The 12,516-nt window shown below is 39.2% G+C and overlaps 1 protein-coding gene across 1 annotated transcript in view; it reads left to right on the plus strand.

Moving 5' to 3' along the window:
• The window catches only part of LOC132552085 (C-myc promoter-binding protein-like), a 57,760-nt gene that overhangs the window by 19,799 nt on the left and 25,445 nt on the right, over window positions 1-12,516 (plus strand). Inside the window, exons 19-27 of the mRNA XM_060216225.1 lie at window positions 3,941-4,003; window positions 4,455-4,596; window positions 4,867-4,907; window positions 7,434-7,578; window positions 8,477-8,605; window positions 8,772-9,072; window positions 9,327-9,497; window positions 10,047-10,181; window positions 10,506-11,837. Of these exons, the coding sequence (XP_060072208.1) occupies window positions 3,941-4,003; window positions 4,455-4,596; window positions 4,867-4,907; window positions 7,434-7,578; window positions 8,477-8,605; window positions 8,772-9,072; window positions 9,327-9,497; window positions 10,047-10,181; window positions 10,506-11,837 (2,459 nt within the window). The remainder of the gene's footprint in view (window positions 1-3,940; window positions 4,004-4,454; window positions 4,597-4,866; window positions 4,908-7,433; window positions 7,579-8,476; window positions 8,606-8,771; window positions 9,073-9,326; window positions 9,498-10,046; window positions 10,182-10,505; window positions 11,838-12,516) is intronic.

Below are 12,516 nucleotides of genomic sequence, written 5' to 3' on the forward strand. Positions count from 1 at the left end.
TGTGTGTCATTGACAATGTTTACCTGTGTGTGTCATTCACAATGTTTACCTGTGTGTGTCATTGACAGTGTGTGTCATTCACAATGTTAACGTGTGTGTCATTGACAATGTTTACCTGTTAGTGTCATTGACAATGTTTACCTGTGTGTGTCATTGACAATGTTTACCTGTGTGTGACATTGGTAATGTTTACCTGTGTGTGTCATTGGTAATGTTTACCTGTGTGTTACATTGACAATGTTTACCTGTGTGTTTCATTGACAATGTTTACCTGTGTGTGTCATTGGTAATGTTTGCCTGTGTGTGTCATTGACAATGTTTACCTGTGTGTGTCATTGGTAATGTTTACCTGTGTGTGTCAATGGTAATGTTTACCTGTGTGTGTCATTGTTAATGTTTACCTGTGTGTGTCATTGACAATGTTTACCCATATGTGTCATTGACAATGTTTACCCGTATGTGTCATTGACAATGTTTACCTGTGTGTGTCATTGACAATGTTTACCCATGTGTGTCATTGATAATGTTTACCTGTGTTTGTCATTGACAATGTTTACCTGTGTGTGTCATTCACAATGTTTACCTGTGTGTGTCATTGACAGTGTGTGTCATTGACAATGTTAACGTGTGTGTCATTGACAATGTTTACCTGTAAGTGTCATTGACAATGTTTACCTGTGTGTGTCATTGACAATGTTTACCTGTGTGTGACATTGGTAATGTTTACCTGTGTGTGTCATTGGTAATGTTTACCTGTGTGTTTCATTGACAATGTTTACCTGTGTATGTCATTGGTAATGTTTACCTGTGTGTGTCAATGGTAATGTTTACCTGTGTGTGTCATTGGTAATGTTTACCTGTGTGTGTCAATGACAATGTTTACCTGTGTGTGTCATTGGTAATGTTTACACCACACCACCAAAGTATTGACCAGTAACATAGTTAGCCCCTGGAACCATCCTTGATACTCCAGGAGTTACAATCACTTTCACCCTCTGTACCCCAGGAACCATCCTCGATACTCCAGGAGTTACAATCACTTTCACCCTCTGTACCCCAGGAACCATCCTTGATACTCCAGGAGTTACAATCACTTTCACTCTCTGTAGACCTGGAACCATCCTCGATACTCCAGGAGTTACAATCACTTTCACCCTCTGTACCCCTGGAACCATCCTCGATACTCCAGGAGTTACAATCACTTTCACTCTCCGTACCCCTGGAACCATCCTCGATACTCCAGGAGTTACAATCACTTTCACTCTCTGTACCCCTGTATCCATCCTCGATACTCCAGGAGTTACAATCACTTTCACTCTCCGTACCCCTGGAACCATCCTCGATACTCCAGGAGTTACAATCACTTTCACTCTCTGTACCCCTGTATCCATCCTCGATACTCCAGGAGTTACAATCACTTTCACTCTCTGTACCCCTGGAACCATCCTCGATACTCCAGGAGTTACAATCACTTTCACCCTCTGTACCCCTGGAACCATCCTCGATACTCCAGGAGTTACAATCACTTTCACTCTCCGTACCCCTGGAACCATCCTCGATACTCCAGGAGTTACAATCACTTTCACTCTCTGTACCCCTGTATCCATCCTCGATACTCCAGGAGTTACAATCACTTTCACCCTCTGTACCTCTGGAACCATCCTTGATACTCCAGGAGTTACAATCACTTTCACTCTCTGTAGACCTGGAACCATCCTCGATACTCCAGGAGTTACAATCACTTTCACCCTCTGTACCCCAGGAACCATCCTCGATACTCCAGGAGTTACAATCACTTTCACTCTCTGTACCCCTGGAACCATCCTCGATACTCCAGGAGTTACAATCACTTTCACCCTCTGTACCCCTGGAACCATCCTCGATACTCCAGGAGTTACAATCACTTTCACTCTCCGTACCCCTGGAACCATCCTCGATACTCCAGGAGTTACAATCACTTTCACTCTCTGTACCCCTGTATCCATCCTCGATACTCCAGGAGTTACAATCACTTTCACCCTCTGTACCTCTGGAACCATCCTTGATACTCCAGGAGTTACAATCACTTTCACCCTCTGTACCCCAGGAACCATCCTCGATACTCCAGGAGTTACAATCACTTTCACTCTCTGTACCCCTGGAACCATCCTCGATACTCCAGGAGTTACAATCACTTTCACCCTCTGTACCCCTGGAACCATCCTCGATACTCCAGGAGTTACAATCACTTTCACTCTCCGTACCCCTGGAACCATCCTCGATACTCCAGGAGTTACAATCACTTTCACTCTCTGTACCCCTGTATCCATCCTCGATACTCCAGGAGTTACAATCACTTTCACCCTCTGTACCTCTGGAACCATCCTTGATACTCCAGGAGTTACAATCACTTTCACTCTCTGTACTCCTGGAACCATCCTCGATACTCCAGGAGTTACAATCACTTTCACTCTCTGTACCCCTGGAACCATCCTCGATACTCCAGGAGTTACAATCACTTTCACTCTCTGTACTCCTGGAACCATCCTCGATACTCCAGGAATTACAATCACTTTCACCCTCTGTACCCCAGGAACCATCCTCGATACTCCAGGAGTTACAATCACTTTCACCCTCTGTACCCCAGGAACCATCCTCGATACTCCAGGAGTTACAATCACTTTCACTCTCTGTCCCCCTGGTACCATTCTTGATTCTCCAGGGGTTATGCTCATTATGGCTTTCTACAACCTTGTAACCATCCTCGATATTCCAAGAACATTTTATGACAAATTTGAAGGTTCTATGTACAACACCTTGTAGATAAGATGAGAAGACTACTTGATTCTTTGATAAACTTTAAACAAATTTTGTGATGACGTAACTGTATGATGTACTGGTTTTGAAGTTGGGCATTACTCCTTTATTAGCCCACAAAATTCAAAATCGCTCTGTGTTTGTGATTCGTTGTCCGTCAGTCCATCCCTAAACAACTTTTCTTATCGCTTATCGCTGTTTCTTGAAAAGTACTGGATGGATTTTTCTCAAACTGCCTATGTAGGTTCCTCTTTGTCTCTAATTGTGCTTGTTTGATTTTGGGACTGTTTAAAAAAACAAAATGGCAGACAGGCAACCATCTTGGATGTTGACTCTGAAAGTTTGTTATCGCTATTCCTCAGGAAGTACTAGATGGATATTTCCTAATTTCATATCTAGGTTCCTCTTGGTCCCTAGTAATGCCAATTTGATTTTGGGTTTTGATCAGAAGAACAAAATGGCTGACAGACAGCCATCTTGCATTTTAACTTTGCAAGTTTGTTATGGCTATTTCTTGGGAAGTGCTGTATAGATCTTTATAAAATTTGATGTTTGGGACTGACCAGAAATACGAAATTGCTGACAGGCAGCCATGTTGGATTTTGCTGAGTAAAAATTGTTATTGCTATTTCTTAAGAAGTACTGAATGGATATCTCTCAAATTTCACATGTATGTTCCCTTTAGTCTCTCCTTGTGCTTGTTTGATTTTTGGACTGATCAGAAAAAAAAAATGGTTTCTAGGTGGCCATTTTGGATTTGGCAGGTGAAGATTATCATCGCTATTTCTGCAAAGAAATGTTCTAATTTCTTATCATTAAGAGCAAAACAGAGAAGAGAAGAGATAAAAAGTGAAAAGATCCAACATTCAATGAGCATATATCAAACAAGGGTGGGCGACAAAATCCCTCTTGGATCTCTTGTTATCTTCAAAGGTGTGTGTCAGTTCAGTATTTCTCCTGAAACCTGCTCTAGACCAGTCAAATTACTTCACTTGGACGTTCAGTTTTGCTATGAAATGTTTGAGGGGTGTAGAGGGCGATACTGAGTGTAATACCTGGAGTATTGATAACGTCCTCATGATAGATGTGAGATACCTGAAGATTTCCTTAATGAGAGTCTTAGAAACTGTAATTTGTGTTGTAGTGAGAGAACTGTGTTTATCCTGCCCCCAGAACCTGTGGGACTTCCTGAGGGTGTCAAATACAGGTAGGTTACATCATTGACTAGTTAATAGCTCGAATACAGGTAAGTTACACCAATTTATAGCTCAAGTACAGGTAAGTTACACCATCACCAATTTATAGCTCAAGTACAGGTAAGTTACACCATCACCAATTTATAGCTCAAGTACAGGTCAGTTACACCAGTCTAAAGCCCAGGTTCTGCTCAGGATTAACATGAAAACTTGTTGATGGACCTAAGCATTGTTTACAACTTTTTTACGTTGAAACCCATATATCAATTAGAAATATATCACTGATGCACTGCTTGACAAGAAATTTTTTTTTTTGGTAATGAAACATTTTATCAACAATTGCCTATTATTTTTACAGCTATAAATGTGAAAGAACTTCCTTCGATTTCAATAGTTATGAAAATTTTGATAGATACATGAATTATATGTTATATATTAATTTTTATGTCATTCCTGTTACAGCTATAACGGATTCCCAGAACTGAAGCACGAGTTGTTTATGAAGAAAAATGTATCAGAGTTATCTCTCCCAACAAAAGGTCCCATCTGTCCTAACAGTCCCATTTCGAGGCGCACTAAACAGGAAGTGAGGACAGCACAAAAGGTTTATATCACAAACTATTCTTAGTCATTATACAGTTAAGGGCAATTTTCTTTCGATAATTCAAATTTTCACTTTTTCCTAGAAGCTGAGAAGAGGTGTGTTTCAAGTAGTTTACTAATGTTTTCTCTGATAATTGGATCTTCATGGTAAATTAGAACTTGTTAAAGTGGAGGTCACTACTTGTTTCATTATGGCAGTCAATAGTCACTGTTTTCAATTCTTGTTTTGTTTTGTGTATAGACCTTTCCAAATTCTTTTTGTTGTTTTCAGAATGCTGTACAAAACTCGACTGATCCTATGTTGTGGGCAAAGTAAGTTCAGAATGATTTGTTATAAAGAGCTGAAACATATTGGTTTTCTTTGTATAAACTTACCCATAATCACAATAATAGGAGTTAATAAGGGTTATTCCAGTGGGGTCAGGAAATAGTTATTTTTGACGTCCAGTAACCCATACAATAAGATTTATTTGATACCCAACTAAACACAATACATTTTTTGTCAAATGAAATCATCCGCACAATTAAATTTGGGCAAGGAATTGATATAAGCTTTAGGCATTTTTTGTAATGGTTTTCAAGGCAACTTGTTAGCTGCTGGACGAAGTTCACTAGCTTATGCTATCATGCTAGGTGAATGGACTTGTGGACAGAATAACTGGAAAACAAGGGATCTGTTTGAGTTCATCTTTTGCAAATATTGTCACAGTGAGAAAAGACATATCCCTATTGTTTCTTAGGATTCAATGAAAAACCGTCGATTTTTTAATTTATTTATTTCGAAAACTGTCCTCATCAACATGTTTCTTTTTCTACACACATGTATACAGTTCTGTATAGATAGTGTCCACAGAGCAGGCCTTTACTCTGTTGTTGTGTATAGATAGTGTCCACAGAGCAGGCCTTTACTCTGTTGTTGTGTATAGATAGTGTCCACAGAGCAGGCCTTTACTCTGTTGTTGTGTATAGATAGTGTCCACAGAGCAGGCCTTTACTCTGTTGTTGTGTATAGATAGTGTCCACAGAGCAGGCCTTTACTCTGTTGTTGTGTATAGATAGTGTCCACAGAGCAGGCCTTTACTCTGTTGTTGTGTATAGATAGTGTCCACAGAGCAGGCCTTTACTCTGTTGTTGTGTATAGATAGTGTCCACAGAGCAGGCCTTTACTCTGTTGTTGTGTATAGATAGTGTCCACAGAGCAGGCCTTTACTCTGTTGTTGTGTATAGATAGTGTCCACAGAGCAGGCCTTTACTCTGTTGTTGTGTATAGATAGTGTCCACAGAGCAGGCCTTTACTCTGTTGTTGTGTATAGATAGTGTCCACAGAGCAGGCCTTTACTCTGTTGTTGTGTATAGATAGTGTCCACAGAGCAGGCCTTTACTCTGTTGTTGTGTATAGATAGTGTCCACAGAGCAGGCCTTTACTCTGTTGTTGTGTATAGATAGTGTCCACAGAGCAGGCCTTTACTCTGTTGTTGTGTATAGATAGTGTCCACAGAGCAGACCTTTACTCTGTTGTTCTGTATAGATAGTGTCCACTGAGCAGACCTTTACTCTGTTGTTCTGTATAGATAGTGTCCACAGAGCAGACCTTTACTCTGTTGTTCTGTATAGATAGTGTCCACAGAGCAGACCTTTACTCTGTTGTTGTGTATAGATAGTGTCCACAGAGCAGGCCTTTACTCTGTTGTTGTGTATAGATAGTGTCCACAGAGCAGGCCTTTACTCTGTTGTTGTGTATAGATAGTGTCCACAGAGCAGGCCTTTACTCTGTTGTTGTGTATAGATAGTGTCCACAGAGCAGGCCTTTACTCTGTTGTTCTGTATAGATAGTGTCCACAGAGCAGACCTTTACTCTGTTGTTCTGTATAGATAGTATCCACAGAGCAGGCCTTTACTCTGTTGTTGTGTATAGATAGTATCCACAGAGCAGGCCTTTACTCTGTTGTTGTGTATAGATAGTGTCCACAGAGCAGGCCTTTACTTTGTTGTTGTGTATAGATAGTGTCCACAGAGCAGGCCTTTACTCTGTTGTTGTGTATAGATAGTGTCCACAGAGCAGGCCTTTACTCTGTTGTTGTGTATAGATAGTGTCCACAGAGCAGGCCTTTACTCTGTTGTTGTGTATAGATAGTGTCCACAGAGCAGGCCTTTACTCTGTTGTTCTGTATAGATAGTGTCCACAGAGCAGGCCTTTACTCTGTTGTTGTGTATAGATAGTGTCCACAGAGCAGGCCTTTACTCTGTTGTTCTCTAGCTTCAGCAAGGATTTGCTGTTTGAGGCCCTACCAAGGGTAATTCTGTTGATAACAATTGTCCTGTGTATAGACAAAGCTTGCTTCAGAATCTGCTGTGAGGAGCCACATCATGGAAATGTCATCTTGACTAAAAACGTTTCTATACCTGGTTTTTAACTGTAAGACCAGACACAAATAAGTCACTGTTTTGTATTGTCAGCTTGACTGGAAAAAAACTATGACATTGAAATTTCATTAATCAGTCAATATTAGTTCCATTATTGATTGATATTGATGACTTATTTGACCTATGACCTGAACTAATCTTGACTGACCTAAACATTAATATTTTCCATATTTACTTTGCAATATGATTAGATTAGCAATTAACAATAAATCATTACAATACAGTTCTACAGATGTCTGTTGTGTATCACAGATGTCTGTTGTGTATCACAGATGTCTGTTGTGTATCACAGATGTCTTTTGTGTATCACAGATGTCTGTTGTGTATCACAGATGTCTTTTGTGTACTACAGGTGTCTTTTGTGTACTACAGGTGTCTATTGTATGTAACAAGTGTGTATAATGTATATTACAGGTGTCTACTGAGTCACTGCTACAGTCTCTGGTTTATCCACCTGCCTGCATACGTGGCTGCTAGTCCGTCCAAAAACAAGGCTCTGAAGGCCGCATATGATGTCCTACAGAAGATGAAGTTAGCTAAACTCCAGCCTCCTGATGAGGTTTGTCAAAAATTACGATAAAAATACAAGATGAAACCTTCTAATTGTAATCACAGGTTGGATTAATATAAAACAAGAAATCCTGCCAGTGTCATCAGGTTAGAAGTAAGGATAAAAATAACAAGAAATTCTCCCTGTGTCATCAGGTTAGAAGTAAGGATAAAAATAACAAGAAATTCTCCCTGTGTCATCAGGTTAGAAGTAAGGATAAAAATAACAAGAAATCCTGCCAGTGTCATCAGGTTAGAAGTAAGCCTGTGTCATCAGGTTAGAAGTAAGCCTGTGTCATCAGGTTAGAAGTAAGGATAAAAATAACAAGAAATCCTGCCAGTGTCATCAGGTTAGAAGTAAGCCAGTGTCATCAGGTTAGAAGTAAGCCTGTGTCATCAGGTTAGAAGTAAGGATAAAAATAACAAGAAATTCTCCCTGTGTCATCAGGTTAGAAGTAAGGATAAAAATAACAAGAAATCCTGCCAGTGTCATCAGGTTAGAAGTAAGCCTGTGTCATCAGGTTAGAAGTAAGCCTGTGTCATCAGGTTAGAAGTAAGGATAAAAATAACAAGAAATTCTCCCTGTGTCATCAGGTTAGAAGTAAGGATAAAAATAACAAGAAATTCTCCCTGTGTCATCAGGTTAGAAGTAAGCCTGTGTCATCAGGTTAGAAGTAAGGATAAAAATAACAAGAAATTCTCCCTGTGTCATCAGGTTAGAAGTAAGGATAAAAATAACAAGAAATTCTCCCTGTGTCATCAGGGAAAAGATCCAACATTCAATGAGCATATATCAAACAAGGGTGGGCGACAAGATCCCTCTGAGTTTTTTTTTTCTTTTTTTTCTGAAGTTTAAGCATGTTAGTATGACAAAGAAAGGCATCTAACATTGAATCTGTTTCCTACAGGTATGCTACAGGGTGATGTTACAGCTTTGTGGCCAGTACAACATGCCAGTATTGGCAGTTAAGGTCCATTCCCAGATGAAGATGGCTGGAGTTCACCCCAATGCTATAACTTATGGATATTATAACAAGGTAGTAACCACATTAATATGAATCACTTACGTTGTTTGATTTCATTAAGTGTAAAATGATGCTTTGAATTAAGTTTTATCTAGATATTAATAGGAAACAATACCTTGAGATAGATATACTTGTATCATCATTTGACACATGTACCAATTCTGTTCCAACATTTCAGGCGGTGTTTGAGGGAACCTGGCCATCTTCTAGAAGTCGCGGAGCTGTACTATGGAAGAAAGTACGGAATGTTATATTTGGTGTTGCTCAGTTCCGACGTGCCATACGTCGACGGAGTATGTCTCTGTGTTCTAATTCTGGGAGCGACTATGACCAGATAAGCAGGACCAGCATAGACAGCTTCTTGGAGGATGCTGCAGAAAAGCAACAAAGTATTATAAAGTCAGATATAGTGGTAACAGACACCAGTGGAACAATGAATGAGCCTCCCACATCCAGTATAAATGAGGAGACCAGTTCAGGTACTTCTCATAAAGCGCTTAGTAATTCATTTTTTAGAAATAGTCTTTTTTACTAAATATCCATCAAAAAAATAAGAAATTATCAGTTTTATATCAGCTTTGGTGCAAATCAGATATTAACATGTAGTTGTCAAAAGTTTTCCAGTGTTTCAAGTGAAAAAAAGGTCTTGAATTCTCCTATGAAAATTTCCATGAATGAACTTGAATTGTCCAGAATTACCAAGTCAAACTAGTGTCCTTGTGGAATTCTTCAGAAATGGTATCGGATCGTGGTTACAATTCCATGACTTATGATGAAGCTAAGACAATTGTGCAAAGTGTGTCTGAGATGACCATCCAAGAGGAGACAGGAAAAGGAAGAAAGGAGACTAAGTCTGCACTCCGCTTCAGTTTGCCAAGGAAACATAGTTCAGTTCGAAATTCAGGTTAACACTTTTTGCAATTCTCCATAAGGGTCGAGTTCTTTTTTTATTTGAAGGGACATTTTATGATATGGCATTGCCCATTCATCATATAAAACTTTTTTTTTTCCTTTGGAGATCTCCTCCCACATCTCTTAATCAATCTTTTTAAGACTTCTGAGGCTTTGTCATCCTGACATGAAGTTTTGTTTTCCTGAACGACAGTTTGATTTGACTCATTTTGGAAGAGTTACTGCCCTTGTTGTTTTCATAATCTTAATCTTGTCTGAAGATAATCTCACATTTTTCGATCAGTTTCTTTCAAAATTGGTAGGCTTAAATCATGATGACTCAAAGTGATGTTTTCTCATTGGTCATACTGAGAGGATATACACTGTTCCAAATTCAGTGCCTGAAACCTCTTAATTACTAAACTATTGCCCTTTGTTATAATTTTTGGTCTGATAAAGGCAGCATTCATCAGTTTCACTGATACTCCTGTTACTGTAAACATTCCTACTATAATTGATCTGTTTTAACATAGTATATACAGTGTGAAGTATTTCATTGTAGGAAAGAAAGAACTTGACTTTCAAGCCAGTGATGCAGACCCAGTTGTATTTCGAACTCGAGTTGGAAGCATTGTACGAAAATCCCTGGGCAGTATTGGAAGTATTGGTAGCCACGAAACATTAAAAGGCAGTTTGAGTAAGTTATATAGAACTGTAGAGATTGATAATGTTATTAAGTTATAAGATATTAAAAGGCGGTGTCAGGAAGTTTTATAGAACTTTAGAGATTTCATTTAAAGCTAAATATGTCTGTATTCAAAATGATATAGATAAAGCTACTTGTGGAGACTTTTGGTTCACAAGTAATATCATTAGTATTAGAGATAAACTTTGATAAAGTATGATAGATAAGTCAGGAACAAGTAAAAAAATAATTTTTGAACTTCTAGTGACATTAGGCAGAGCAAAACAAATCACAAATATTGACAAATTTTGGAGATTATTTCTTTCTTTTTTGCAGTGAGTTTATCATCTACTGGATTAATTATGGTGAATGAAAACATCCAACCTAATGAATTTCAAAGGCAGTTATCCCTTGACAATAACAATGGGAAGAGGAAGCGTCACAAGAGTGCTGGTGACTATAACAAGCCTCGATCTCAGAGTGTGAGTGAAAATTGGCGTCCACGACATGTGAGTGGTGAGGATCGCCTTTTCCTCAAATTCAGTGAGCGGAAGAACAGTGAAGATGATATATTCGAGGTGGACTTGGAAAAACCCGAGGATAGTGCTCTGTCTGATGAAATGAGGACTAGTGATGACACTAAGGATAGTGGGGTGGTGTTAGATGAGTGTCGAGTACAGCTCAGTGACAACAGTGATACTCAGACTACTTCATCTAGGCCTATGTCTATCCCTATAGACATGAAATCGTCTTCCATGTCTAATTCGGTCAGTGCACCGGAGACAATGGACCCGTCCCCAGCAATACATTCCATAGGAACCCCTGTAACCACAAACGACCCCTTGGGCTTGTTTATGGACGTCCCTTCAGATATACCTACTTCTGATTCTGTGTCCAAGTTTTCCAGTGAGACTAACGTGACGTATTCCCATTGTATCTCACCACCATATGAGATTCACACACGGCCAGAATCTAGTGATCAGTTTGATTTTCATGAACCTGTTTCAAATTCTGGCAACCATGCTCAAGAGTGCAATATTGGTGCTGAGGTGACAAGGACTAGAACAAACAGTGATAATAGGAAAGTGTTTAATCTGGGATCAGCACAAAGCCTAGACACAGTCAGTGTCACAAGTACTGGCTCCCAGCCTCTCTCTCCAGTGGATAAAATCGGAAAGAGACTGATGGATATTGGAAGAACAAATAGTTCTCCAGGATCGTTGGAAAACACAGAGAAATCTGGGCGTGGGTTTTGGCCGGTAAAAGGTTATTTGCAGTCTTTATCTTCTTCTTTAAAAAAATCTAATGATTCCTTGGACGAGAAACCAGAAACTAGTCCAGTAGCGACTCCAGAAGCTCAGGGGCCACGAAAAGTAGGAAGCTTTCGAAAGCATAATGAACGTTTGAGTGGTGCTTTAAAGATGGGATTTGGAGCTCTAGCAAACAAATTTAGTGAGATCAAACAGACAATGAGTACCCCAACAAAGACGGGGTCAAACACATCACTGTCACACACTGGGGATTGTGATAGCATCAACAGTGAGGAGAGTAACCACAAGGGGGGGCTGGAGGTACCTGCAAGAAAGTCAGCCATGGGATCAGACAGAGATCTACGGCGGGGCGAGACGCATGAAGAGTCTAAAGATAATACCTCTGCATTGCCTGTTGGTATGTTTCCATCATTACTCCATCGCTACTTCTGTCAAATTTTGCTTAAACAAAAGAAAAGTCTTTCCTCTGGATACTTGTTAAATGCAGAATCCCAGAACCAGCTCATAAATTAGGTTACCTAATACAAAGATGGTATAAAGTTTACTGTGCTTATTATAGGAACAAGATTTTCGAGTGTAATTTGTTTAGTTTTTGTTGGTCTGTAGATTTTTCAAACTTCATTTATGTTATAAGTTTGATTGTATGTACTTTATGACACTTACTAGCTCCCAGGAGTTTATGGTTGTGACCAAAATGGGTAAAACTGATTGAAATTTCAAAAGTAACCCAGATTTAATAGATTCAAGCATTCTTCATGGTTTGAAGGGTGTGTCTAATCAAAAGTCTTGATTTCATGACTCCTGGGGAGGGGGTAAGGTGTGATATAGTGGGGTTTTTTTTGTTTTTTTGTTTTGTATTTTTTTTATTTTTCAAAAAATTTGCATGATACATAAAAGTAGCAATAGATGACACATACCAACAATCACACATGACATCATCATCATCATACATCATCATTATCATCATCATCATCATCATCATCATCATCATCATCATCATCATCATCATCATCATCATCATCATCATCATCATACATCATCATCATCATCATCAACCAATCAGTCATCATCATTAT

Source organism: Ylistrum balloti, unplaced genomic scaffold (assembly GCF_031769215.1).
Source record: "Ylistrum balloti isolate Yb309-2 unplaced genomic scaffold, AGI_CSIRO_Ybal_v1 Utg370236, whole genome shotgun sequence".
Taxonomy (NCBI): Eukaryota; Metazoa; Mollusca; class Bivalvia; order Pectinida; family Pectinidae; genus Ylistrum; species Ylistrum balloti.